This window comes from Myxine glutinosa, chromosome 11, assembly GCF_964187855.1.
Source record: "Myxine glutinosa chromosome 11, kmMyxGlut1.1, whole genome shotgun sequence".
NCBI classification, from domain to species: Eukaryota; Metazoa; Chordata; class Myxini; order Myxiniformes; family Myxinidae; genus Myxine; species Myxine glutinosa.
In genome coordinates, this window is record NC_136271.1 from 113485141 (window position 1) to 113512650 (window position 27510).

Genomic DNA, 27510 nt, shown 5'->3' on the forward strand with positions numbered 1-27510 from the left:
GTATTCGGGTAAAAAATTCATCAGACAGACGGACAGAAATGGCATATTTTAGTATGATGGTCCGACAGTTGACAGTGCATGTCAGAGCAGAAACTCTGCCATGAATTCCAAGGAACCGTCCGTAGAACTCTGAGATAGAATTGTGAGGAGGCATATATTTGTGGAATGGTATATAACAATTTCTAGTGTTGAAGGTTCCCAAGAGCACAGTGAGTTCCATCATTAGGTAATGGAAAGAATATGGACCTATCCAGACTCTTCCTAGAGCTGGCCGTTTGACCAAACTGGGAACCGGGGAGACGGACCGTGGTTAGGGAGGTGACCAAGAACCCATGAACCACTCTGACAGACTTGGCTGACGTCCTTGGCTGAGATTGGAGAACCTGCTGGGAGGAAAACGGACTCTGCAGCCCTTCACAAGTCTAGGCTTTAAAGGAGAGTGGCCAGATGGAAGCCACCACTCCTGGAGTTTACAAAAACGCATAGGACACCCTGGGAGCATGAGGAAAAAGATTCTGTGGTCTGATGAGATGAAATGTCACTGGCATGAATGCAAGGTCTGGTGGAAACCAAGCACAGCTGATCATCCCTACTGTGAAGCATGGTGGTGACAGAATCATGCTATGGGGATGCTTTTCAGCGGCAGGGATTGTGAGGCATGTAAGGATAGAGGGAACAATGAATGGAGCCAAATACAGGCAAATCCTTGAGGTGAACCTGCTTCAGAGTGCAAAATTACTTAAACTGTGGTGAAGATTTATGTTCCCACAATTGAATACTTGTGTAATTTAGATATTTCTGGATTTAACTTTTTATTATTAAAAATTCCTAAATAAACAAAAAAAACAAATCCACTGACATTATTGGGAATTATGTGTAGACCAGTGACAAAAAAATCTCAGTTTAATCCATTGTAGATTCAGGCTATATAACAACAAAATGTGAAAATGTCAAGGGGTGTGAATACTTTCTGAAAGCTTGGTATATACCGTTTTGATATGTACTGGCCTAATAAATGCCTCAATTGTGTGAGGGAGGATAGGGGGGAGTAGTTGTGCTCAAATTATAGATTGTACGAGTTTTTCGTTTGCGGTAGCACGGCTGCAGGTAACATCTTTGGCTGAAGTGGAGGCGTGTCTGTGCCACTGATGCAGTGCCCTCTGTCACTTATCACAGGAATTGAAGTTGTTCATGGTGCCGGCGATAGCTCGCCTCCTCTTTGCAAAGCACCCAAGGGATCTTTAATGTGCACAAAGTAATACCGGCAGACGGAACACCTGTTTAACGACCATCCGAGGGACAGCGTGCAATATTGAATGACCCTGCCTGTGAAAGGTTTATAGCTGTCGGGATTCCAACCAAGGCTCGACAGGTTTGAGGTGAGCACGCCTACCTCTAGGTCAGCCTGTACAAGTGTTGAGCAAGAGAAGGTGTGTCGGTATCCTGGCCAAATTCCAAAACCTGCTTGCTCTTCCCATTTGAGCACTTGGCTTGAGTCTGACTTCTGCAATGAGGTCCAATGTTTTATTGGCTTTGATCCTCAAGTTTCAAAGCTTCCAAAAGTTTCCAAATGTGGTTTGGCAAAAGATTGGCAGATGTTCTTTAACCTAACAAGTGTTTCAATGAATGGCCAATTTTAACCGAATGGCCTTTACCTGTGTCTCATTTCCTTATGTGTAACCCTTTAACGACATCCCAAAAAGGTATGATCAAGGAGTGAGTACCAGTTTGAGCAGTTAAAGTTGTAAAATAACTTTTATTTGTCTTGCTTCAACATGTCCGTGACATTTTCTCGATGTTAGGTTTAATTATGAGATGGAAGGATAGCCTCGAGGTGTGTGCTCACATGTCACGTGTCTTTGAGCTGTCTCGCCTTGGTTCAAGTCTCACCCCAATTCGATGAACTCACCTTGATATTTTGCGTGCAGGTAGCGAGGCCTCGGTGTGTGGTGTCCATCTGATAGGGGTTAAGCCGGACGTACTGCTCGCACTCGTGTCTTATTAGACAAATATGAAGATCCGATCAGTTTGAAATTTATTGAGCGTGATCTACACAAAAATTGTTTGGGAGGATTAAAATGGTGACGTCATCGGCCACGTGATTCGGCAGCCATGTTGTATTGATTGACAGCCATAATTGCAGCCACATAAAATACACCAGACAAACACGTCCTGGTGAGGATTTGCATCTCTGATTGATCTTTCTTGTTTAAAATGTTTTTATTCATCTTAAGTCATCGAATTTTCATGATTATGTAATTGCTTGTCAACAATCTTAACACTCGCTTTAAAAAACCCAAATACGTGGTTTTCAAATTGTTTTTAAAGCTTGAATGGCAATTTTTCCATAAACATCTTGCAAAGTTAGTGGAGTACATGCGCATTTATCTTCGTTAATTTTTATTTTTGCATTTTCCTTATTCGCGAGATCAATAAACTTTTACTTCCACGAAACTATTTAGGGTGTGTCGCAGTTATGTGTTAGCTCGACGAAGCCTTCCACCTTCTTGATGTTTAAGCAGTGTTATATTAATGTATACCCCAAAGTGGAAACAGCTGTTACATCAAGGACCATTGATAATTATTTGTGTTATTGTAAGATCACTGATTTCAATTAGATTTTTCTACATTGAAACTTCTTCGTATCGAAATATGGAGCGGACACCCTTCACGTTCAGAGTTCGCGAGCGCAATGTCGCCTTTCTCCAGAACAGAGAAACTCGAGAAATGCTACAAAAATGGTAATTGTCGTTTTGGGTGTAAAAAAAGTAACGACTGTTATTCAGTTTTTTGTCCCCCGTCGCACCGCGGAGTCAAAGGGGGACTATGGTTTTCCCCTCCGTGCGTGCGCGTGTGCATGTGTGCGTCCGTGCGTTGAACCTTGTGAGCGGAATATCTTGAAAAATAAGCGAAGTACCAACTTCTAATTTGGTGTGTGGGTGTATCTCGGCATAAAGAAGAACGCTATTGAAGATTGGGTCGCCACGTCAAAATCCAAGATGGCCGCCGCCATGTATGTCTGAACCTTGTGAGCGGAATATCTTGAAAAATAAGCGAAATACCAACTTCTAATGTGGTGTGTGGGTGTATGTAGGCATAAGGAAGAACGCTATTGAAGATTGGGTCGCCACGTCAAAATCCAAGATGGCCGCCGTCATGTATGTCTGAACCTTGTGAGCGGAATATCTTGAAAAATAAGCGAAGTACCAACTTCTAATTTGGTGTGTGGGTGTATCTCGGCATAAGGAAGAACGCTATTGAAGATTGGGTCGCCACGTCAAAATCCAAGATGGTCGCCGCCATGTATGTCTGAACCTTGTGAGATGAATATCTTGAAGAATAAACGAAGTACCAACTTCTAATCAGGTGTGTGGGTGTATCTAGGAATAAGGAAGAACGCTATTGAAAATTGGGTCGCCACGTCAAAATCCAAGATGGCCGCTACCATATACGTCTGAACCTTGTGAGTGGAATATCTTGAAGAATAAACGAAGTACCAACTTCTAATCAGGTGTGTGGGTGTATCTCGGCATAAGGAAGAACGCTGTTGACAATTGGGTCGCCACGTCAAAATCCAAGATGGCCGCTACCATAAATATGTCAACCTTGTGAGTGGAATATCTTGAAAAATAAAGGAACTACTAACTTCTAATCTGGTGTGTGGGTGTGTCTCCAACCCACTCGCAAATATTATCGACTCTTCCATGTTTCCTGCATCTTCCGCTTTGTCAACTCGCATCACTTCACCGACGGGGGACCTAGGCGTAACGCTTGTTTTATTTAACCCGATCGACTTTATGTTTTTTTTTTTTTTTTTTTTTTTTTTTTTTTTGTATACAAGATCGAGGCTCGTGAAAGAGCGAACATTAATCACACAGAAAGACAAACAGACACACAAAACAAATAACATCGGGAGCGGTAGACAAGATGGGGAGAGAGGGGGAAGGACACAAACACAACATTTGAGAGCAGGGACCGAGAGACATGGAGACATCGAGAGAACTGTGGGAGGGAGAGGGCTTTGGGGGGGAGGCATGGGCAGGGGGGGGGGGGTGGGAGAGGTATAAAACATATGGACACTGCCAAGACTTCCAGGAAAGAAGTTGGAATTTCAAACAAGGTGGATCTGGGGTGAATTAGTGGGGGTAGAAAAGATCAAGGTTTTGGATGGGGGAAGATAAGAGATGGTGGTGAACAGCTGTTTTGAAGACCTGAAGGGAGGAGTGTGATTGAAGTGAGTGTGGGAGTTTGTTCCAGAGGCGGGAGAAAAGAGGAATGAAAGAGTGAAGGTGAGCAGAGAGCCGAGATTTCGGCAGTTTAACCATCAGAGGGTGGCTGGCAGATCTTGTGCGACCTGTAGGAATATTTGGGGGACAGAGCACAGAGAGAGCTGGGGGAGCAAGGCCGGAGAGGAGTCGGTAGAAGACAGAAAGACCACCTACCTGCCTGCGGTGAGTGAGTGAAAGGCCCTCAGAGATAGCTTCATCGCGGGAGATTCCAATGATTCTGAAAGCTTTGGATTCAACAGCATGAAGCCGAGCCAGGTGTGAGGCAGGAGCACCAGCCCATAGGGGAGAACAGTATTCCATTGAGCTGCGGATGAAAGCCTTGTATGTGGTGAGGAGCTCAGGTGTGCCTAGGAAGGACTTCGCACGACGGAGGATGCCCAGTCGGCGACTGGCTTTGGAGGCCAGCTTGGAAATGTGGTTTTCCCAAGAAAGATCATGGCAGATGGTGAGACCCAAAAGCTTGAGCGACAGAACTTCTTGGAGAGGATTGTTGAGAAAGTAGATGGGAGGGTTGTCCAGTCGATCTTTTCGGAGAGACATAGTAAGAGTGTGAGATTTGTCAGGATTGAAAGACATGTTCCACATGTTTGACCAGTCTGTGATTTTGTCCAGGTCTTCAGAGAGTGAGGAGGCTGCAGACTGCCGATCTGAGGGAAGAGGAATGGAGCGGCAGAGAGAGGAGTCATCAGCAAAGAGATACAGAGGATTTTCCAGAGAGTCGGAGAGATCATTGATAAAGACCAGAAAAAGCACAGGGCCCAGCACACTGCCTTGGGGAACTCCAGCCTGAACGGGAAGGGGAGATGAGAGAAATCCATTCAGGGCCACACGTTGACTACGACCAGAGAGGAAGTCCGCAAGCCATGCATGGAGATTTCCATGGATACCATAGGAGGAGAGTTTGGTGAGCAGAGCTGGGTGCCAGACCGTATCGAAGGCACGTGATATGTCAAGGGAGACAGCTCTGATTTCCTGTTTGGCATTGAGGACCTCCATCCATTGTTGAGACAGCAGAAGCAGCATGTCCAGAGTAGAGTGACCTGGTCTGAAACCAAATTGATGATCAGAGATCAAGCCATTGAAGAAGAGGAAAGATTTCATATCCGAAGCAATGATGGATTCCATGACTTTGCTGATAATTGGGAGCAGGCTGATTGGTCTGTAGTTGCAAGGATCTGTTTTTGCACCTTTTTTGTGTAAAGCGGTAATGTTTGCTGATTTCCAGGATGCTGGCAGATGACCTTGAGCAAAGGATAGGGTGAAAAGAACAGAGAGAGGGTGAGATAGAGCGGCAGAGCAGGATTTTAGGACCCGTGGGCTGATGCCATCTGGTCCAGTTGCAGAATCAGAGTCGAGATTTGACAAAAACTCCTCCACCTTGTCAGGAGAGAAGGTCACAGAGTCCAGGAGCAGTTTGGTTCGACTGGGAAAGGTGGGAACAGAGAGAGATGGGTTTGGGACTAAGGATTTTGAGGCAAACACAGAGTTGAGGCATTCGGCTTTGTCACGTGCGATGTCAACTGTGTGGCCATTTGAGGTAAGGGAGGGGATGGAGGGGGAACAAACACCAGAAACGGATTTGACCAGACGCCACCAGGATTTGGAGGAAGGAGACAGGTTTGAGAGTTCATTCTTGAGTGAGGAGAGATAGTGCTTCCTGGCACTCCTGAGGGTAGACACACACTTGTTCCGAGCTTGGTGGAAGGAACTGAGATTTCCTTCAGTTGGATTAGCCTTCCAAGAGGCAAAGGCAAGTTGTTTCAGGGCAACTGCCTCACCACAAGATTCAGTGTACCATGGACGGGAGGAAGGGTAAGACAACTAACTGAAGGCGAGATGGGATAAATCTGTGCATGAGAGAGATCAGTTTGCTTTGGAAGAATTCCCAGGAAGAATTGATGTCAGAGGCAGTGGAGATGGGAGACCAATCCAGACGATTGATGGCTGCTTGAAGACCGTCCCAGTCGGCCTGAGTGAAATGCCAGACTCGTCGACGCTGAGGAGGCTCTCTGAGAATGGCCAGAGAGATGTCCACTTTGACAAGCACATGATCAGAAGAACCGATTGGAGCAGAAGAAGAGCAGCAGACATTAGCAGGGAAGTTAGTCATAACCAAGTCTAGAAGAGAAGATACTCCATTGGCTGAGATCCGGGTCGGGAAATTGACAGATTGTGTCAATCCCAGTGAGTCACAGAAGTCCTTTGCTGAGGTACCATGACTGGTGAGAGAGGAACCCACACCCAACCAGGTAGCATGATGACAATTGAAGTCACCACATATGAGGAAGAGAGAGTTGGGATGAGTGGATAGAAGTTGGTCCATGTTGTCAGACAGTGAAATGTAGATGGAGTCATCACTGTTTGGGGGACGGTACAGAACACATATGAACAAAAGGTGGGAGCGGAGAGGAAGCCGTAGCCAGAGGTACTCTTGGGGGTGAGGAGGAGAGAGGGCAGTGCAAGGAGAGTGAGGAAGAGAGTTTTTGATAAAGATAGCCACCCCACCACCAGGCCGAGGCTCAGGTCTATCATACCGGAGGAGGGAGTAACCAGGAAGAGATATTAAGGAATCAGAGACATCTTGAAGGAGGAAAGTCTCTGTTAAACAGATCAAGTCTGGATTGTCAGAAGCAACCTGTATGGAGAGATCAATCAGGTTTGAGCGAAGGCCCCGGATGTTTGAGGTCCATCTATCTATAATTCCAGTAATCTCTGTGTGTATGTGTGTGTGTATGTGTGTGTGTGTGTATGTGTGTGTGTGTGTGTGTATGTGTGTGTCTGTGTGTCTGTGACCGCTGTTTCTCGACAACCACGGGTCCGATATACTTGAAACTTGCCAGGTATATTGCTGGGGACCTGAGGATGTGCCTTTTCAAGGTTTCATATTAATCGGAGAAGTAGTTACCGAGCTATGGCGATTTCTTTACCAAACTCCGCAAGCCGTTCGCTTTGGACCAAACCATTTCATGTAAATAGAGGGGGGGGGATTGTCACCGTACTCGCAAGCCGTTCGCTTTGGACCAAACCATTTCATGTAAATAGAGGGGGGGGATTGTCACCGTACTCGCAAGCCGTTCGCTTTGGCTTTGCGAATGGACCAAACCATTTCATGTAAATAGAGGGGGGGGATTGCCACCGTACTCGCAACCCGTTCGCTTTGGCTTTGCGAATGGACCAAACCATTTCATGTAAATAGAGGGGGGGGATATAATTTTAGATATATATACACAAAGAATTAAGTTAAGCACCCCTACACAACGAATTAAGGTAAGCACCCCCTAATATATATTCTTTGTGTATATGTATACATTGGCATATATTCTAAGGTATGTGAGATCAAATAATGATTGGTATGACATTAGCAATTATCCATTGATGAAAGTGAGTGATCAAAGTGAAAAAAAGTGATTGGTTGAGTCAGTGATCCGATCACGTGGGTCCTACACACGTTATTGACGCAAAGATCGCTAGAGGTCTTCTCAGAACAATGACTGTACGTTAGAAAACATACACGTCATCCACACTGTCCGTGATGGACCTATAGCTCCATACTTAAATTGAGGTGAAAATATGCCTAAAATTCCCAAAAAATTTCACCTTAAATTATTCAGAATAAAATATTGAAAACGGCATGATTGTTATGTTTTTATGTGTCCATAATATCACTTCTCCAGAAAATATAGCAATATCATGGGTATATTACACTGTTTTGACGACAACAAACTTGTAATGTGCGAGGTTGTAAAAAAACGGGGGGGGGTGCTTAACTTAATTCTTTGTGTATATATATAGTACGGGCATGCCCTAGGTGAAATATTATAAAATAATGCAAAAATTTTACTCGTACCGTTAATGAAGAGAGAGGGGGAGCATCGGGTACAGGACAGGGGAGGGGAGGAGTAGGGTAAGATGAAGGATGAGAGGGGGAGGTAGGGAGAGCAGTTGTTAGTGTGTCAGCGATTGCAGAAGAGTTCCAAGAAAGGGAAGGATGAGGAGGATGAAAGGTTTGAAGGTGAAGGGATGAGGCACAGAGAGGGGTTGTTTGAGGGGGGGGCAGAGGAAAGAAGAAGGTTGGGGGGGGTGGAGGTATGAGATAGAAGGGAGACGAAGTGGGGAGGAGGCAGCTTTGAGGAGGAGGGGGGAGGAGGGAGAATTGGAGAGGAATGGTATGGGGGGAGATTTGAATGGGAGGGGTTGGGGGGGAGTTTTGAAGGGGAGGAGTGAGGGGGGAGTTTAGGAGGGGAAGGGCAAGGGGGGAGTTCAGGAGTGGAAGGGCAAGGGGGGAGTTCAGGAGTGGAGGGGTAGGGGGGGAGTTTAAGAGTGGCGGGGCAAGGGGGGAGTTTAGGAGTGTAGGTGCAAGGGGAGGGATTTGGATGGGAGGGGCAAGAGGGGAGTTTAGAAAGTGGATGATTAATGAAAGACGAACATTGAAAACAAATTGGGTTTGTTGTGATTTTCAAGTTAGCAATCCGTTTCAGAATGATGGAGGAGGGATGGAATGAATGTGAATTTAGACCATGTAGTGAGGGAGACGTATAAGATATTGAATTTCTTTTTTTTGAGGTGGAATGAGTTGGAGAGGAAATTGAGAAAAGCCTTTTAAATAGGAAGAAAAACAGCGTGTTGTAAAATACCACTGAGTAAAACACTGAAGGGGAAAGGTTATACATATTTAAATAATATTTAAACAGAACCGTGAACAATCTTATGTGCACAAAAATACCAACGGGGGGAGAGCCGAGAGGGACCACCACGAGTCACGTGAAGGGCAAACGGTGGATCAATTTCTCCGGTTTGTTTTTCTGACCGATGCGACTTTAGGCGCGTGCGAGATTTGGTCTCTTCCGAAGACAGAAACCTCTTCCGGAAGATTGCTTTGCGCCGAACAGGCAGAAGAGAAGCAAGATGGCGGCCAAACATGTATTACTCGCGCTCATGATGGAAGAATTAGACAAAGATGACACTACATCACAAGTTGATGCAAATATCCAGATTGTTTTCACTTGCAAGTTTTGCTGCGTAAGTATAACCAGCGGCGTTTCTCCGTGACTGAAATTATGGGTGAAAACGGCGTACATATCACTCCCATATCACTCACTAATTACCAAGAAAACAACAAATAAGTAAAATAGAACTCGTGATTAAGTGAGTTAAGCCTGTTAAGCAAACTTGTCATACAGCTGTAATATCAACGTGTCATATATGACAAAGTTCCTTCAAAGTAATCGGCGAGGCCATTTTCTTTTCGAAGAGCCCACGCCTCTTCTGCTGGATAACGGGAAGAGGCAGAAGAGCTTCTGAGAAGAGAAGAGTTCAAATCAAATGACCGGAAGAGAGCTCTTCTTCTTCCAGAAGTGCAAATCGCACGCGCCTTTTGTGTTACCATGGTGACTGACGCGATCGTGGCCTTCATTGTCCGTTTTAATTAATTATTATTTGGAAGTTAATGCAATTTTTCTTCTTTATTTCTATCCTTTGAAATGAAAAAGTACATTCATGTGAAAATAGTCCATACTCGGCCGGCAGGATGGTGTATGAGTAGGCGCACTCGTCGCTAAGCAGCCTAGCCTGGGTTCGAACAAATTACAAAATCCTGCCCCAACCTACATATAGCAAGGAAATTAGACGCTGGAAGAGGCCATTGGGTCCATCATGCCTTCGTCACACCATTTATCAGCGATTACAGCTTCAAGTCTTTTTGGTTATGTCTGTATCAGTTTTCCACATCTGGATTTGGGGAGTTTCTCCCAATCTTCCTTGTAGATTTGCTCGAGCTCTGTCACGTTGGATGGGGAGCGTCGGTGAAAAGCAATGTTCAAGACTTTCCACAAATTCTCAAAGAGATTCAAGTCTGGGCTTTGGCTGGGGCCACTCAAGGACTTTCACATTCTTGTTCTGAAGCCATTCCAGTGTTGCTATGGCTGTATGCTTGGGGGCATTTTCCTGTTGGAACGTAAATCTTCGCCACAGTCTAAGGTCTTTTGCACTCTGAAGCAGGTTCTCCTCAAGGATTTGCCTTTATTTGGCTCCATTCATTGTTCCCTCTATCCTTGCAAGTCTCCCAGTCCTTGCCGCTGAAAAACATCCCCATAACATGATGCTCCCACCACCATGCTTCACGGGTGAGATGGTGTTAGATAGGTGATGAGCTGTGCTCAGTTTCCGATAGACGTAGCGCTTTGCATTCAGGCCAAAGAGTTAAATTTTAGTCTCGTCAGACCACAGAATATTTTGCCTCATGCTATCAGTCTTTCACGTGCTTTTTTTTCAAACTCCAGGTGTGCTGTCATGTGTCTTTTTCTCAGGAGTAGCTTCCATCTCGCCTCTCATAAAGCCTAGATTTGTGAAGTGCTGCAGAGACTGTTCTCCTTCCGGCAGGTTCTCCCATCTCAGCCAAGTAACTCTGTAGTTCTATCAGAGTGGTCATTGGGTTCTTTGTCACCTCCCTCACCACCAAGGTCCTTCTTGCCATGCACTGTTGACTGTGGGACCTTATATAGAAAGGTGTGTTTCCTTCTAAATCATGTCAAATTAATTCAATTGGCCACAGGTGGACTCAAATCAGGTTGTTGAGAAGTTTCAAGGATGATCAAAGGAAATTGGATGCACCTGAGCTCAATTTGGATTGCCCTAGCAAAGGGGTCGAATACTTATTGACTCGACATTTCAGTTTTTCATTTTTAATTATTTTGTAAAAAAAAATTTTTTTTAAATTCCACTTTGACATTATGGGGCATTTTATGTCGATCGGTGACAAAAAAAACAACTCAATTTAACCACTTTAAATTCAGCCTGTCGAGGGGTGTGAATACTTCAGTTCAAAGTGGAGGAGTACCTTCTCACCCCTCATTGGTGAAATGTCTGTCCCTGAGTGATGTCTCTTTTTGTGATATTAGATTTGTTAGGTATTTGGGTTGGTCTATTAGGTGTTCCGTATGAGCACGATATGTGATTATGCCCATGTGATTCTTGACTTTATTGAATCAGTAACATTACTTGAAGTGCTAAACCTTGCATTTTGAATTTGCTCTTTTCATTTTGTCGATCTCCTTCAGGTCCCTCGCTGACCATATGACAGTGCAGTGTTTCTCTGTGGATCAATCATTTCAGACATATAACAAGGATGATTTCGTTAGCGTAAGTCCTGGTTGGAGATTTTGTTTATAGCAAATTATAGAATTGGACCTTTGCTATTTCGTGCATATATAAACAGCTTTTAATATTTCCACATTTATTCTGGAATTGGTACAACTGAATTTTGAGTGTTGAGTATAATATTATATATATATTTTTGTGTCAAAGTAGAGGCTCGTGGAGGAGTTGGAACTTATAACAGATCAGGATGTAGGAGAACAAAAGGATCAGCAGAAAGAAAGTGAGGAAGCACACCAATGGTGGGGTTGAGGGAAAAAATAGTGGGACGGTTGGAAAACTAAGTGATGTGGGGAAGATTGAAGGTTAGGGAAGGAGGCACGTGATGGACATGATGGGCACAGAAGCCAACTCTCTGGAAGGAAAAACTGGAAATTTGGAAAGAGGTGGGCTTGGGGAGAAAGCGTGGAAAGAGGCATTCGTGAAGCATGGATTGAAGATGAGTATGGAGAAGACTGAGGTTATGTGGGCCGAGGAGCAGATAAAATAAATGAATATCAGGTTAGAGGGGAAGGAGATCAGACAAGGAAATAGGTTTGAGTATTGTTACGGATTCGTCACTTCTGCCTTTGTTGTTATTATATACTTGTCGGATTTTTAGTTTCAGGTAATAAGATTTTTGTGTGAAATGGAATTGACTTTAGTAAAAGGTGAAAATAAATGTTTGTGAAGGAAAAAGGAAGACGCGGCAAAGAGGCCGGAAGAGGAGAAAGAAAAAGTCGGCAGAGAGAGGAGGAGACGGCCATGAGTCGCATCGAGGCTGCGAGCGGACTTTTTTGGTATTGGTTGAGGCTTCCCGGGAGGGGGGAATGCCCGCGACGTCGTCCTATATTGCGATTGCGGTTGAACCTGCGTCTCGGGTTTTATTGCCAAGCCTGGGTTGTTGATGGTGGGAAAGAGGGAGCCTCCATTGCAGGCCGATCTGCCATTTTGTCATCGAGGAGGCCATCTGCTTGGTGCATCGTGTTTGGTCGTTGGGGTTCCCATATCGACGTCATCGTGTCGATTGCCGTTGGGTTTCATGTCTGCTCAGTTCCCATATCAACCTCTCACCTCGTAACTCCTCGTTCGCAGCCGCGCTGATGGCTGCCTGTTCTGGTCGTACTGCACGACCTCCACCTTCAACCAGCGTGGGGATCCGTGCACGGACTTTGGGAGTGTTGCATTCCATTCACGTTTGGCGTGTCGTGAGTTTATTGCTTTCAGAGCATTGGGGAATGATGGTACCATCATATGTATTGTTCGTTTGATGCAAGTGATATTTTCATTGTACTTTCTTTAATGGTGTTATTATTGTGTATGTGAGAGTTCTTAATACAATTGCTTGTTTTGTTCTGTGATTGTGCAGTTCTGTATTCTGTGATTCTGTGTGATTTGTCCTGTGATTCCCCTCGGTGAAGACCGAGAAATCACGGATAGCAAATTGAGCGTTAATGGAGGCGTTCAATTCAAAAGCGAATTGTATATCTACACGCGGGAAGAAGAACGAAGAAGAAGAAGCTGGAAAGCCTTACCTGTTCCGATCTCGCCGGGCAGTCTTCAAACCTGTGGAAAATAAACTCGAACAAAACAAGGATTTAAAATGTACAAAAAGCAACAGGTTTATTAAACGGAATCCCGGTAACAAGAAAAACGCGACGCTCAAATAACTGTCCTAAACGGAGCGCTCCTGCACCAGACATATAACACAGACACAGAAAGAAAAGAACCACCTTCAGAGGCCATTTTTTCCCCGCAGAGCAGGGGTTGGCCTTTTTCGGGCACCTTGGTCCCCTTTGTGAAGCAATGTTTTATGGCCGGATGCCCTTCCTGCCGCCAACCCTGTTAGTCCCCTCTTGCGACACACAGGGAATTACCAGTGAACTGGTACTCAATTTGCCGACCTCAGAAGGATGACAGGCTGAGTCAACCCTCCTGGTGTTAATTCAGCGATCAACCGGGATTCGAACCCAGGATCCTCGGATCCCAAGCCGGCACCCTAACCGCGAAGCCAACACCAGGCTTAACACAGACACAGGAAAGATCAATAAAAATAACCGTGTGTGTGTGTGTGTGTGTGTGTGTGTGTGTGTGTGTGTGTGTGTGTGTGTGTGTGTGTGTGTGTGTGTGTGTGTGTGTGTGTGTGTGTGTGTGTGTGTGTGTGTGTGTGTGTGTGTGTGTGTGTGTGTGTGTGTGTGTGTGTGTGTGTGTGTGTGTGTGTGTGTGTGTGTGTGTGTGTGTGTGCGTGCGCGCGCGCGTGCGTGCATGCTTAGCTCAACCAGCTCAGGGTTCGTCAACTCGTCCTGTGCGTTGGCAGGAACCACCCGGTCGTTGGCGGGAACCGCCCGTTCCCGCGCTGCTAGGCCTCCGTACGCCGCAGCGGCAAGCCTCGCATCCACGAGCGATCGCTCGTGAGGTCCCGTACATGAATGCAGGGGAGGAGAATCATCAGCGCTCCACCGTCCGTCGTCGTCCAACAAGCAAGTGTCCAGGGTCAAGAACGCAAGGGGCAACGTCCAGCGCAGGGAGAAGGTCCAGAACAAGAGAGAGAGAGGAAGAGGAAGAATGAAGGATGATGTCGGTTTCTCTTCACCTTTTATCAACCCCTCGTGACGTCATCTGTCTCTCTCTACCAATTCCCGCAGGCCACAACTACTGCCTTTCGCTCTCCACCAATGTCCGCAGGCCACTCTTTGACGTAATCGGCGGGCCCTGCCAATCAGTCCTCTGCTTTCCTCTCAGCCTTCCTTCCACCAATCCGCAGGAAGCTTCTTGCCCCGCCCCTGGCCAATCACAAGTCCTTCCTTACTCCGTTCTTCCCATTGGTCAACTCCCGCCCAATAGCGAGTCGCTTCTTGGTCGGCCCTGGCCAATCACGAGTCTCCAGGACGTTCTTCGGCCTGCTTGAGCGCTGTGTGTTCAACCAGGCGGTGTTGTTAGCCCTGGTGTTGATGTCTGGATTCTTGGTGGTTTTATCATTACTAATGCGTTAATTGGTGTACTAATGGGCCTGACTAGTATCTGTGGTGTAATGCCAAAAGAGCCAAAGGATAGATCACAAGGTCTCATGCTCAGGGAAATTAACATAATCCCTACACTAGTTAACACACCCCATTCCTCGTAACGGGGACGAATATACACTTAATCCGACATTCGGGCTAAACAGGTCCCTGACTTATGTACATCGAAATGGTTCTTTCTACCCACGATCGGAGCACCTACCTATGCAGATCTACCTGAATCTACATATAACGACCCCAAAATTCATAACGGTATTGTTCATTTGATGCAAGTGATATTTTCATGGTACTTTCTTTAATGGTGTTATTATTGTGTATGTGAGAGTTCTTAATACAATAGCTTGTTTTGTTCTACAATTGCATTGGTGTGGTTTTACCATGGTTTATTAGAAAACGCAAAATAACAAATCTTTCTGCCGTGTTCCTGCTCGAGACTCTGAGGGGCACCGTAACCGGGGTTTGGGGAGGTGACACGTAACAATATCTGGGGGGGAACAGTGATCGGAAATGGTATGTTTGAGGTAGAGGTGCAGAAGAAGATTCAGGTGGGTGTGGATGCAGATTGATGTGTTGTTGATGACAGACAGAAAAATATCAAGTAAGTTGAAAGGGAAAGTTATGGTGACTTTTGTGATGCCAGCCTACCGTTGCAGTCTGGAGACGGTGGCGCTGATGGAAAGACAACAACAAAGGAGCACAACTGGGTCAGGAGGATTTCATGAGTGAAGAGGGTGGATGGGAGGTGTGCAGATGGTGTGCAGAGGAGATTGGTGTGCAGATGAGTGCATCAGGGAGATTGGTGCTGCTTGAAGTGGGCCTGACACTTAGTGCGGGTGGAGGAAGAGAGAATGGCAAAGAGAGTGGATAGGTTTAGTGAGGGAGAAAGGTAGAAGGAAAGGAGGTACACCACGGTCGAGGTGGGAAGATTGTGTGACAAGGGCTATCAATAAGGAGGGGGTGGTTGGGTGGCAGTGGGCGAGAACATTCATTGGAAGATTGGGCCATGTTTGTGCATGCAATAAATATATGAACTGCAAAAAATGAAGTCATAAGGTAATTGCTACCATAATGAGTTCATTTTCCTCCTGGCAGCAATCTAAGGTAAGCCAGAATTAATGACTGCACAGCTATTATCCTAGATTATCCCAGAAAACCTTTTTAATTTCCTCTGAAATGGTCATTGATGGCATCATTTGTGAAATGATTGATGAACCTTTCCTTTACCAGGATTTTTTTCAAGATCCAGTCGTTACCAGCACCCTTAAAGTTCTGTCATCGGGTGGCGAATGGACTGTTTTGGGTGAGGAAGGAAAATAAATTGGGTTTCATGAATGCATACTTTGAAAACATCTGAATTTTTGCCTTTTAACTCTATGTTTTATAAATACTGTAACATCTTGAAATTAATGTTAACAATTTAAAACAAAGCAGGTGTGCGTGTGTGTGTGTGTGTGTGTGTGTGTGTGTGTGTGTGTGTGTGTGTGTGTGTGTGTGTGTGTGTGTGTGTGTGTGTATGTGTATGTATGTATGTATATATATATTGTTACGGTTCGCGGTTAAGGATGTTATGTTTGCCGAGTGGAGGCCCCGCGACCTAACAGTTTCCCCGATTCACCCAAACGTTGGCCCGATCGCGCCACAGCTATTCAATGTGGAAAACTCTAAAACGACCGAATGTAGAGAGGAAGAAGAAGACGTACAGAAGAGTAACGGGATTTATTATTACACACACAAGCAAAAAGGAGCAGTCACGGTTATGTACAGGGACATGAAAAAGCAGGTGACACAGTGAAAACTACTAGCTTATACAGACTTAATTGACTACCCAGGACAGAACAAACAGAAACGGACTCACACGGGGAATTGCAGAGTGGATTGGCTGGAAGGAGAGCGAGGTCCAATGGGTCCGGCAGCACGATCGGCTCGTTGGGCAGCCGCCGTCCCTTCGCAGCCCTGCTCAAAACCGCCGTCCAGGCCCCAAACGGCTGTCGAGGGTTGTTGCTGCTGTGGACGCTGCTGCTGGCGAGCAAGGTGACGAATAGCAGGCTTTGTGCTTCCCTGGATGATCTCTTCTCTTGGACCTCACAACCCAGCTCTCTCTTTTGCACCTCACCACGCAGCTCAGCCTTGGACCTCACAACTCAGCTCTTGTCATAGCTCATCTCTCATCTCTTAAAAGCTCCTCTCCTTGGGGAACGTCCCGCGGTGGGTTATATAGGCCCCGCCCCTCAACCTTCGCGAACCTCCTTGATGTTTCTCTCCACACCCTCTCCAAGTCCAACCCCTTGTTCGTGGTTGGTTGAGTGGGGCTGACTCACTCCTCCCCTCTATGACGAGGTGGGGACCCGCCTTTCTTCCCCAACCCTGCCTCGTGGTCAATGGTGGCAATTGTTGGTTGGCAATGCGAATGGCAATTGACGAAAGGGGGAATGGAGGTTTTTGGGAATGGGAATGAAGGATGAAGGGAATCTATCTCTTTCACTTGGTGCAATGGAGTGTCATTCTAATGGAAGACAAGGCCTTACCCAAAACACATAATAAGGATATAAACTACTGAACAAGGGTATTATAGTGTCCTTCAATGGATGCTTTATGGAATTAACTACCGGGACGCCCTTTTTACCTTTACACAACTCTGGAGGCAGGAGGGCCCATATTCAAGCAATATTACACAATCAAAAAAATACAATCCTCATATCCGCAACAATATGTATGTATGTATGTATATACAGACGTGGCATTTAATATGGAATTTTTTTTTCTTTTCTTGACTTGGGTTTACTTTCTTAACTCAGTATATCAATCTGGTGAGTTTCTTTTACACTTTGGTGATTTATTTGTTAAAAGAACCATGTCACTGATTGTCTGTCGCAGCAAGAAGTCAACAACAGGATTATATCACAGGTGGCGTGGCAAAATGTACGGACAGGTGCATTTGATGATTGGCTTCACAGTCGGGTATACAAGGGTTGTTGCGTTCTGTATTAGTGGAAAACAACTGCTGCACGTCTCCAAAAGTTATTGCCGCTTCCTCTGGAGATGGTCCATCAACTCGACAATGCTGTTTGTCATGGAGTGGTGGCTTTACGAAATTACGGCATGAAACAGCGTGCTATTGCTCGGCAGTATGGCATCACTCAAGGTCAGGTGTCAAAGATCCTGAAACGAAATGCTCAGAGGGGTGTCCCTACTCCAATACCGAGGCCAGGACGTCCCCGCAGAACCACAAGGAGGGATGATCGCCAGCTGCACCGGTTAGTCCGCAATGGCCGTACCAAGTCAGCTAATCGGCTTCGGGCTGCGTGGCAGCAACTGACAAATGTGCCTGTATCCAGAAGGCTAGTCAACCAACGACTGGTTCAAGCAGGCTATCGTGCCAGGCGTCCCCTGAGAAAGCCACGTCTGACCAGACAACACCGCCAGCGCCGATTGCAGTGGGCCAGAGAGCACCGCCAATGGCAGCCAGGACACTGGAATCACGTGATCTTCAGTGACGAGTCTAGATTTCTGGTCTATCGTCAAGATGGCCGCGTCCGAGTGCGCAGAGAAGTGCATGAAGCCTACAACAAAGATTGTATAGTGCCAAGAGTCCAAGCTGGAGGTGGTGGGGTGACCGTTTTGGCTGCTTTTCATGCAGGGGGCAAAACTGACCTGGTTGTTCTGAATGGAAACCTGAACCAGTTCAAGTACAGGGCCATTCTGGAAGAAACATTGCTTCCATTTGCTCGTGCAGCCTTTCGAGGAAACTTTGTCTTCCAAGATGACAATGCACGGCCTCATCGTGCTCGCATGATCCAACACTTTCTTGCTGACCGTGGTGTAGAGCATATGGAGTGGCCTGCCATGTCCCCGGATATGAATCCGATAGAGAACTTGTGGGCAGAATTAACGCGTCAAATCGACAACTTGGACCAGCAGCCGACTTCTGTGCATGAATTGCAGCAGGCTATTGTCACTGCATGGCAAGCGATTCCTGTCCAAACCTTGGCAAATCTAGTGAACAGCATGCCTCAACGTGTACGTGCTCTCCTGAATGCTCGTGGGGGTTACACGAAGTAGTGAACTGTAATTTTACTGTCCGTAATCCCAGTCGTAATTTAACTTTTGTTTTTGTTTAAAACAAAATTTGGCTAATGTGCAAAATAAAGAGATACTTCTGGAAAACGTACAGAAGTTTAACACAGTACTGTCCGTGAATTGAGTTCGATATCAGTTGACATCACTTTCAAGGATCAATTTATTTGTTTCGAAATGTAAAATGTGGTTTTTGTTTCTTTTAAAGGTCACATTAACAAAATCTAGAATAATTTCAACATAATTCCAATGAACTTTTGGTTCTAAGACATCTTGAAAAGTAAGATCACCCCCACAAAAAAAATATTCCATATTAAATGCCTAGTCTGTATATATGTATGTATATATATATATTGTTGCGGATATGGGATTTGGCCTCCATATCCGCTTGTAAATATTCCCCTATTTCCCCAATACTCCCCAACTATCCCCAATCCCCCATTCCCTAGTCCCATTGTCTGTAAACAACACTCTGTAGAACCGACCTTCCCCTTTTTCCCCCATTAAATGTCGTGCCCAGGTTCACCGCATCTCACGTAGACAACTATAGGACATCTTGCTAGTTATTCTTAGTCTATGTCAGTTAAGGACTCGTTTCCATTAATTCTGACTCTTCGTTGCACCAGAATGTGATTGTATGGCACCAGTAGTGAGTTTAGGACCTCCCCATACCTCCTCCCATCTTCCTCATGAAACAACAACAACAACAACTACAACAACAGCGCGCGGGGAGTGTGCGTCCTCACACCGGCTTGGTTAGCCGCCATTGCCCATGTGCTCCGACGGGGTTACCACGAAGGGGCTGCCTGTCAGCTCCTCGTCAAGGGCGGAGCCCGGTAACCCCCCCGCACCCAATAAGAAGCGGCGGGCCGATTCCATCTGGGGCGGAGCTAACGAGCCGAGGGCGTGTCACTCCCCGCTGGATATACGCAGCGACTTACCGGAGGTGACGTCAGAGATGCGCCCCCAGCTTGAAGAAGAACCAGTCGCCACCTCCGAGCGCTGAGAGACCTCCCTGCATCTTTCGGACCGTGTGGATCCTGTCCCTGAGCCAAGGTGCACCTTGTGCTGACCATCGACGACCTGCCCTTCCTTGCCATCAATCCCTGTGTGAGTCAGTTTTGTCCTGTTTATCTGTGGTCTGTCGGGGCTACTATAAGGCCGTGATTAAGTGCCCACCTTCCTATGCTGTCCCTCTTGTCCTTGTAATCTAAACGTTCCGCATATCCCATATTATAACCTCCTCCGGAGGTCTTGAGAACTGTACCCCTGGTGTCGTGTCATTTAACCCAGCTGTTGTGTCCTTTCCTTAATTGATTTAGCATAGCGCGACTCGGCCAACGTTCGAGTATAATCGGGTAAACTGTGCAGACGCGGTCATACCAAACCGCTCGGTAAACTAACATCCACAACCGCGTCTGTAACAATATGTATGTGTATATATATATTATTGTGAAAGTACAAATGCAGTTCTAACTTTTGCCTAATGCTTGTTTCAAGGCCTTAAACATGCCCTCGCCGACATGTAAAAGTATTTTTTGCTATTTAAATGCTTGTGGTGAGATTTTCATCACACATTAGATAATTACACTCCAGCGATTGGCGATTAATCCGTAACACTTTGAACGAATCCGTAACACTTTGAACGGCTGATCATCGCACGATTAGCGATCCTACACGCTATTCGGCCCATAATGTAACCCTTAAATGCCTTTCGTAACTTCGGCCCATAATGTTTGCTGTGATAATTAATTTGCCAGCTTCACAGGCGGCACTTATTTGCTGTTTGAGCCATGGGTTGAGAACCCTTATATCCAAGCAAGGTTCAATGATAATTCACATCAACCTTGTTTTGTGACATATACAGTTTTTTGGTGGTTTCTAGTGAATTTGTAGGTGCTGATTCCAAATCCAGTGAGTGCCAGATGAGGAACCTTGAGCATTTTCTAGAAACACAAAAATTCAAAATGGCCGCCATGACAATAATTTAGTTTATTATTTAATCGTTTTTGACACTTTTACAAGGTATATTGTTGTTGAGGCTGTGGAAGCATTTTGTATTTGAATAATATTTGTCTTTTTTTTTCTTTCTTTTTTGTATACAGAGTCGAGGCTCGTGAAAGAGCTAACATTTATCAAACAAACAAATCAAACAAACAAGCAAACAAAGTATATAAAAAGGGGAGCGGTCTATAAGATGGGGAGAGAAGGGGAGGAAGCACACAAACACAACATTTGAGAGCAGGGACATCGGGAGATGTGTGGGAGGGAGAGGGCCTGGGGGGAGGCAGGATAGGCACAAAACGCAAGGACACCAAGGACTTCCAGGAAAGAAGTCGGCACCTCAAAAAAGTGGCTTTGGGGTGAAATTAGTGGGGGTAGAAAAGATCAAGGTTTTGGATTGGGGAAGATAAGAGATGGTGGTGAACAGCCGTTTTAAAGACCTGGAGGGAGGAGTGGGATTGAAGAGAGTGAGGGAGTTTGTTCCAGAGGCGGGAGAAAAGAGGAGTGAAGGTGAGCAGAGAGTCTTGATTTTGGCAGTTTAACCATAAGAGGGTTGCAGGCAGATCTTGTGCGACCTGCAGGAATATTTGGGGGACAGTGCCCAGAGAGAGCTGGGGGAGCAAGGCTGGAGAGGAGTCGGTAGAAGACTGAAAGACCACCAACCTGCCTGCGGTGAGTAAGTGAAAGGCCCTCGGAGATAGCGTCATCGCGGGAGATTCCAATGATTCTGAACGCTTTGGTTTCAACAGCATGACGACGAGCTAGGTGTGAGGCAGGAGCACCAGCCCAGAGGGGAGAGCAGTACTCCATTGAGCTTGGGATGAAAGTCTTGTATGTGGTGAGGAGCTCAGGTGTGCCAAGGAAGGACTTCGCATGATGGAGGATGCCCAGTCGGCGACTGGCTTTGGAGGCCAGCTTGGAAATGTGGTTTTCCCAGGAAAGATCATGGCAGATAGTGAGACCCAAAAGCTTGAGTGACAGAACTTCTTGGAGAGGATTATTCAGAAAGTAGATGGGAAGGTTGTCCAGTCGGTCTTTTCAGAGAGACGTCGTAAAAGTGTGAGATTTGTCAGGATTGAAAGACATGTTCCACTTGTTTGCCCAGTCTGTGATTTTGTCCAGGTCTGCAGAGAGTGAGGAGGCTGCAGACTGCCGATCTGAGGGATGAGGAATGGAGTGGCAGAGAGTGGAGCCATCAGCAAAGAGATAGAGAGAATTTTCAAGAGAGGCAGAGAGATCATTGATGAAGACCAGAAAAAGCACAGGGCCCAGAACACTGCCTTGGGGAACTCCAGCCTGAACAGGAAGAGGAGATGAGAGAAACCCATTCAGGGCCACACGTTGACTACGACTAGAGAGGACGTCCGCCAGCCATGCGTGGAGATTTCCATGGATACCAAAGGAGGAGAGTTTGGTGAGCAGAGCGGGGTGCCAGACCGTATCGAAGGCACGTGATATGTCGAGGGAGACAGCTCTAATTTCCTGTTTGGCATTGAGGACCTCCATCCATTGTTGAGACAGCAGAAGCAGCATGTCCAGAGTTGAGTGACCTGGTCTGAAACCAAATTGATGATCAGAGATCAAGCTAATGGAGAAGAGGAAAGATTTCATATCCGAAGCAATGATGGATTCCTTGACTTTGCTGATAATTGGGAGAAGGCTGATTGGTCTGTAGTTGCTAGGATCTGTTTTTGCACCTTTTTGTGTAAAGCGGTGATGTTGGTTGATTTCCAAGCAGATGACAGTTGACCTCCTTGATGCAATTAGATGAGAAAGTAAGCAAAAATGGAAAATTCAAGATGGCCGCCATAGCTCAAAATTGCTACTAACAGGGGTCGCACTTAACTTAATTTTGTAGACTTAGAAGATGCAGTAGTTTTAGATGCTGCTTAATTTGTATTACTCAAATGAAGTTGAGTTCAGATTCCCATGTCCCACAGCAGGTAGGCTCATGAATGATTTGGCTGTCTTGACTGAGGGTCTTGGTGCTACATGGGCACAGTAGTGTTGATTTGGATCTGGTCGTGATTGAGTACCTTGGTTAGGTAGGATGAGTAAGAGTTTATGAAGGTACAATCGGAGTACTTGAGCTTTTTTTTCAAATTGGACTTTTGATTTTGGTAATGGTACCAAAACAAAATGGCTGACTCCTTTCAAAAGGTACCACTTGATACTTAACATTCACAAGCAAGCGCTAGTAGACAAGGCAACTGCCTTAATGTCCATCTGAAGGACGCCGGCCGTACTCACTGTTGCAGCACCAGGGAGACGCTTTATCGTGATGCTGGGAAACGAACCCAGATGACAGCTCAAAGCCACGTGCCCGAGCTGAGCTATCCTGGTTAAATGAATGCTTGCTCCCTGAAGTAAAGAGACTAAAGTAGAAAAATGTACAGCAGATGTGAGAGAAATTTTTGTTTTTGTTAGGGTGTAAAGTGCAGCAGGCCATTGCTGAAGAGCTGTACTGCACCCAGGTGACCCTCAATTTCTTTGACCGCCTGGCTGCTGTTGGTGTCACCCGTGACAATGGCCGACTGGTCAAACGGCTTGATGAACCTTGTGGGGATTTTCTGATTTCAGACAGACTACGAGAGGTGATGCAACATGAGCGGCCATCGATTTATATATTATATATATATATATATATATACATATACAAAAATTGCATATATTAAAATATTATATCTTCTCCCCCCCCACCCCCCCTTCCCTCCTTTCATTTCCTCTCCCATATATAATCCTTCCCTTCCTTATCCTTGCTTCCATCTTTTTCAAAATACCTTTCATTTTCACCCCACTTCTCCCACATTACTGTCCCGACCCTTCACTTATTTTAACTTCAAAAAAGAAAATTCAAAAATGGTTCACTCGCCTTGTTAGATTTGTCCTTTTTGTCCAACTTTTCCCAATGAGGAACCTCTTCAAAGTCTTAACCATTTTTATTCTCCTTCCCTGTCTCAAGACTCCACACTATCCACAAAATCACAACTCAGTCATTTCAGTCCTTCACTTATCCATGAGCATCAAACAATGCATGAAAATCTTTCAAAAGATGAAGATAAAATTAGGATCTGCAATTGTGTGTTGGTGATGCTGAATATTATTACGATGACGCTGACGATTATGACGTTTTCTTCCTGCAGATGCTTTTGATGCCCGCTTCTGAGCTCGCGGAAACCTACAGTGAAAGGGAGAAGAAAGAGTTCCTCTACGTGCTTTTCCGCCACCTGTGCCTTGGTGGTGTTGTGTGTCAATTTGAAGATGTCATTGATCCTTACTTTGATATTACCAAGGATATTTACAAAGAACTCATTGGGTCAGCACTTTCAAATATTATACATAAGCTCCCATACAGAACTCATGCTTACGTCTTTTCCCCAGATGTAGTCAAGGTTACAAATGAGAAATTTCAGAAAGCTTATTTTTTACTGATAGTAAAAAGAACATGTGCTGTAATTTGTTTTAATTTGAGAAACAATGATCTTACACGGGCAGCTGAGTATGGAAGTGAAATGAAAATGGACGGTATGGGAGTTCTGGTCATCATTAATCTGGTTTGTCAAAAGTTGCTCTGAGTATCACCGTGGGTGATGTTGTGATGGATCACAATTGTAGTCAGCATGGTGTCGAGGAGGGTGAGGAGGCTTGAAGTGACAAGTTGTCACCTGTATTATTTGGGGATTTTCAGATAATTGCAGAATGGAGAAAATATTTCACTGTATTTTATTCCTTACAGTGTTGTGAAGGATTCAGATACCAAGTCAATACGGATTACATCTGCTGTATATCGAATTACTGCTTACGTAAGTATCGAATGAAAGCAACACATTCTTGATAAGCACTATAATCACGAAAAGGATGTCCTTAGAACTACGGTATACAAAACCTAACAAATCTATAATAATAATAATAAACATACACAACATGACCAAAAGTATGCGGACACCTCTTATAATTAGTGGATTCGGCTGTTTCAGCCACACCTATTCCTGACAGGTATATATGATCAAGCACACAGCCATGCAATCTCCATAGACAAACAATGTCAGTTGAATGGGCCGGACTGACGATCTCAGTGACTTTCAACGTGGCACCGTCATTGGATGCCACCTTTCCAACAAGTCAGTTTGTAAAATTTCTGCCCTGTCAAATGTTAAGTGCTGTTATTGTGAAGTGGAAACGTCTAGGAGCAACAACAGCTCAGCTGCGAAGTGATGGGCCACACAAGATCACAGAAAGGGACCGCCGAGTGCTGAAGCGTGGAGCGCGTTGAAATTGTCTGCCTTCAGTTGCAACACTCACTACCGAGTTCCAAACTGCCTCTGGAAGCACCGCCAGCACAAAAACTGTTCGTCGGCAGCTTCATGAAATGGGTTTCCATGGCCGAGCAGCCGCACACAAGCCTAAGATCACCATGGGCAATGCAAGCGTCGGCTGGAGTGGTGTAAAGCTCACTGCCATTGGACTCTGGAGCAGTGGAAACGCGTTCTCTGGAGTGATGAATCACAATTCACCATCTGGCAGTCTAACGGATGAATCTGGGTTTGTCGGATGTCAGGAGAACGCAACTGCCTGAATGCATAGTGCCAACTGTAAAGTTTGTTAGAGGAGGAATAATGGGCTGGGGCTGTTTTTCGTGGTTCCGGCTTGGCCACTTAGTTCCAGTGAAGGGAAATCTTCACGCTGCAGGATACAATGACGTTCTAGACAATTGTGTGCTTCCAACTTTGTGGCAACAGTTTGGGGAAGGCTCTTTCCTGTTTCAGCATGACAATGCCCCCTTGCACAAAGCGAGGTCCATACAGAAATGGTTTGTTGAGATCGGTGTGGAAGAACTTGATTGGCCTGCACAGAGCCCTGACCACAACCCCATCAAACACCTTTGGGATGAATTGGAATGCCGACAGCGAGCCGGGCCTAATCGCCCAACATCAGTGCCCGACCTCACTAATGCTCTTGTGGCAGAATGGAAGCAAATCCCAACAGCAATGTTCCAACAACTAGTGGAAAGCCTTCCCAGAAGAGTGGAGGCTGTTATAGCAGCAAAGAGGGGAGGGCGAGGGGGGCGGGGGGGGGGGGGGGACCAACTCCATATTAATGCCCATGATTTTGAAATGAGATGTTCGATGTTCGGGTGTCCACATACTTTTGGTCATGTAGTGTACGTGCAATACCCCTGGGTGCTCAGCTGGTAGAATAAACAGTATACTACACTGACTAAAGGTATTTTAAATCAATTTCAATGGTTGCTAGAAGGCAGGGCAGCAGGTAGAATCATACTAACATAATCATAAGACTTTAAACAAACAAACAAAAGATACCTATGTTTGTGGGGCAGGTTCACCTGTCCTCCACCTTACCCCCCTCCCCCATAGTCTACCTTAGATCCCGATTTTTAAAAAATTATTTTAACAAACTTTGGTACATCATGGGTAATGAAGGTTGTGGTCGAGTTTCATCGAAAAGGAAAGGAAATACCTATTTTGGGGGGGCAACCCCCTCCCACATACACCCCCAAAGGGGAGGACTTTTCTTTTTAACGTCGTGAGCAAACTTTAGTCAAAACATAATAATTTTATTTGTGCCAAGTTTGGTCACAATCCCATCAGCGGTTTCGGAGAAGATGTTGCAAGTGTTTACGGACTGGACGGACGGACGAGGTGCCATCGCATAAGCTCATCTGAACTTAGTTCCAGGTGAGCTAAAAATTGAGACTCATGGTGGTGCAATTGCTGAAACCTCGTTGCATTTACTATTGCGGGTTCGATTCCCGTAGCTGCTCAGAACCCTGGTCCGCAGAGGAGATGGGCACCACTGGGTCTATTTCCCCTTTCGAAACACCATTATGGATTTCCAACAACTTTTATATGCTTATGACCTCCACTATCTCTAACACCGTTGTAATCATTCCATGTGATGAAATCTTTTTGCAGGACAAACATGGAAGTTGCTATCCATCTCCACGTGAGCATGAACAAAACTTTGCTTACCTCATACTTGATCCAAGCAAACATCAAGCAACTGTACTCTACCATTGTTACGGGACTAAAACCGGTTGGTAATATGTTACCTTGGGTTGGCGGTGAGAATATTTGAGTTAACGCTCACAATATTGCCAACAGATTGAAGTTACCGGGTGTTAAAGCCAAAACAAATGATAGAGTTGAAACTATCTACAAACCCGAGTTCTTCACCCGGTTAAAACCATTGAAGAAGTTCCACAATTGTTACATTTTCCCATTCCGAAGGGACAAAAGAGACTATTATAATTGGTCTGTATGTCAGATATACTGTGATCTATATGACCTAGGGAGGCTCTGAATTATTAAATCTATAACTCTTCTTCTTTCTTGTTTCACTCCAAACTCGATTAAAATTTGCACTTGCTAAAAAACATTTTCTGCTACTTAATTGTATTTTTGTTTTATGTCAGAAAATATATATTTAATGATGAAATTTGGTTTGTTATACTGCACTTCACTTCTGTATCTTTGCTCGATTCATGTTCATTAAACTGTTTCCACTTCTGGCCATGATTCATATTATTCTCAGAAATGAAAATTTGAATGCTGTCCGAAAGCAGTGAACGTCTTCTGAGAAGATGAAAACACCTATGGTGGTGATATGTGACAAATTGGCAGGGTGTGCTGATCAAGCTTACACACCGTCAATCCGATGTAGGCCGGCGCACGCAATGATGTCTCGCCCTTCATTCAGAGCACCAGGGTGACGGTTTATAGTTGGCTCGAGGTTCAAATCCATGCTGGACATTTGAGACGAGTGTGCATATCTCCAGGCTATGTCGATAGCCCTTGAAACAATTAATTACCTGTGACTTTACTTGTTTAAAACGTCTCAATCATGCTGCTCACACCCTTTGTAAATGGTGCTCACGCAGTTGTACACGACACATATTCTCACGTGGTTGCAACTTCAGTATGTTCATGATGATACTGTTCACCACAGTTTTTTTTTTTTTTTTTTTTTTAAAT

At 45.3% G+C, this 27510-nt stretch overlaps 1 protein-coding gene across 7 annotated transcripts; it reads left to right on the forward strand.

Annotated features, from left to right (window-relative positions):
- Positions 1–2622: 2622 nt before the first annotated feature.
- Positions 2623–27047, forward strand: LOC137436977 (cilia- and flagella-associated protein 300). 7 transcript variants are annotated; one of them, XM_068131237.2, is made up of 7 exons: positions 2623–2741; positions 11345–11426; positions 15668–15740; positions 22946–23112; positions 23662–23834; positions 24255–24321; positions 26452–27047. In XM_068131237.2, exons 1-7 carry the CDS (start codon positions 2653–2655, stop codon positions 26578–26580), a joined length of 780 nt encoding a protein of 259 aa, XP_067987338.2. In that variant the 5' UTR covers positions 2623–2652; the 3' UTR covers positions 26581–27047. The 7 variants fall into 7 exon arrangements, with proteins under 7 accessions (XP_067987338.2, XP_067987342.2, XP_078643136.1 ...); XM_068131241.2 differs by lacking the exon at positions 2623–2741 and adding an exon at positions 2837–2883; XM_078787010.1 differs by lacking the exon at positions 2623–2741 and adding an exon at positions 2918–3013.
- The last annotated feature ends 463 nt before the right edge of the window (positions 27048–27510 follow it).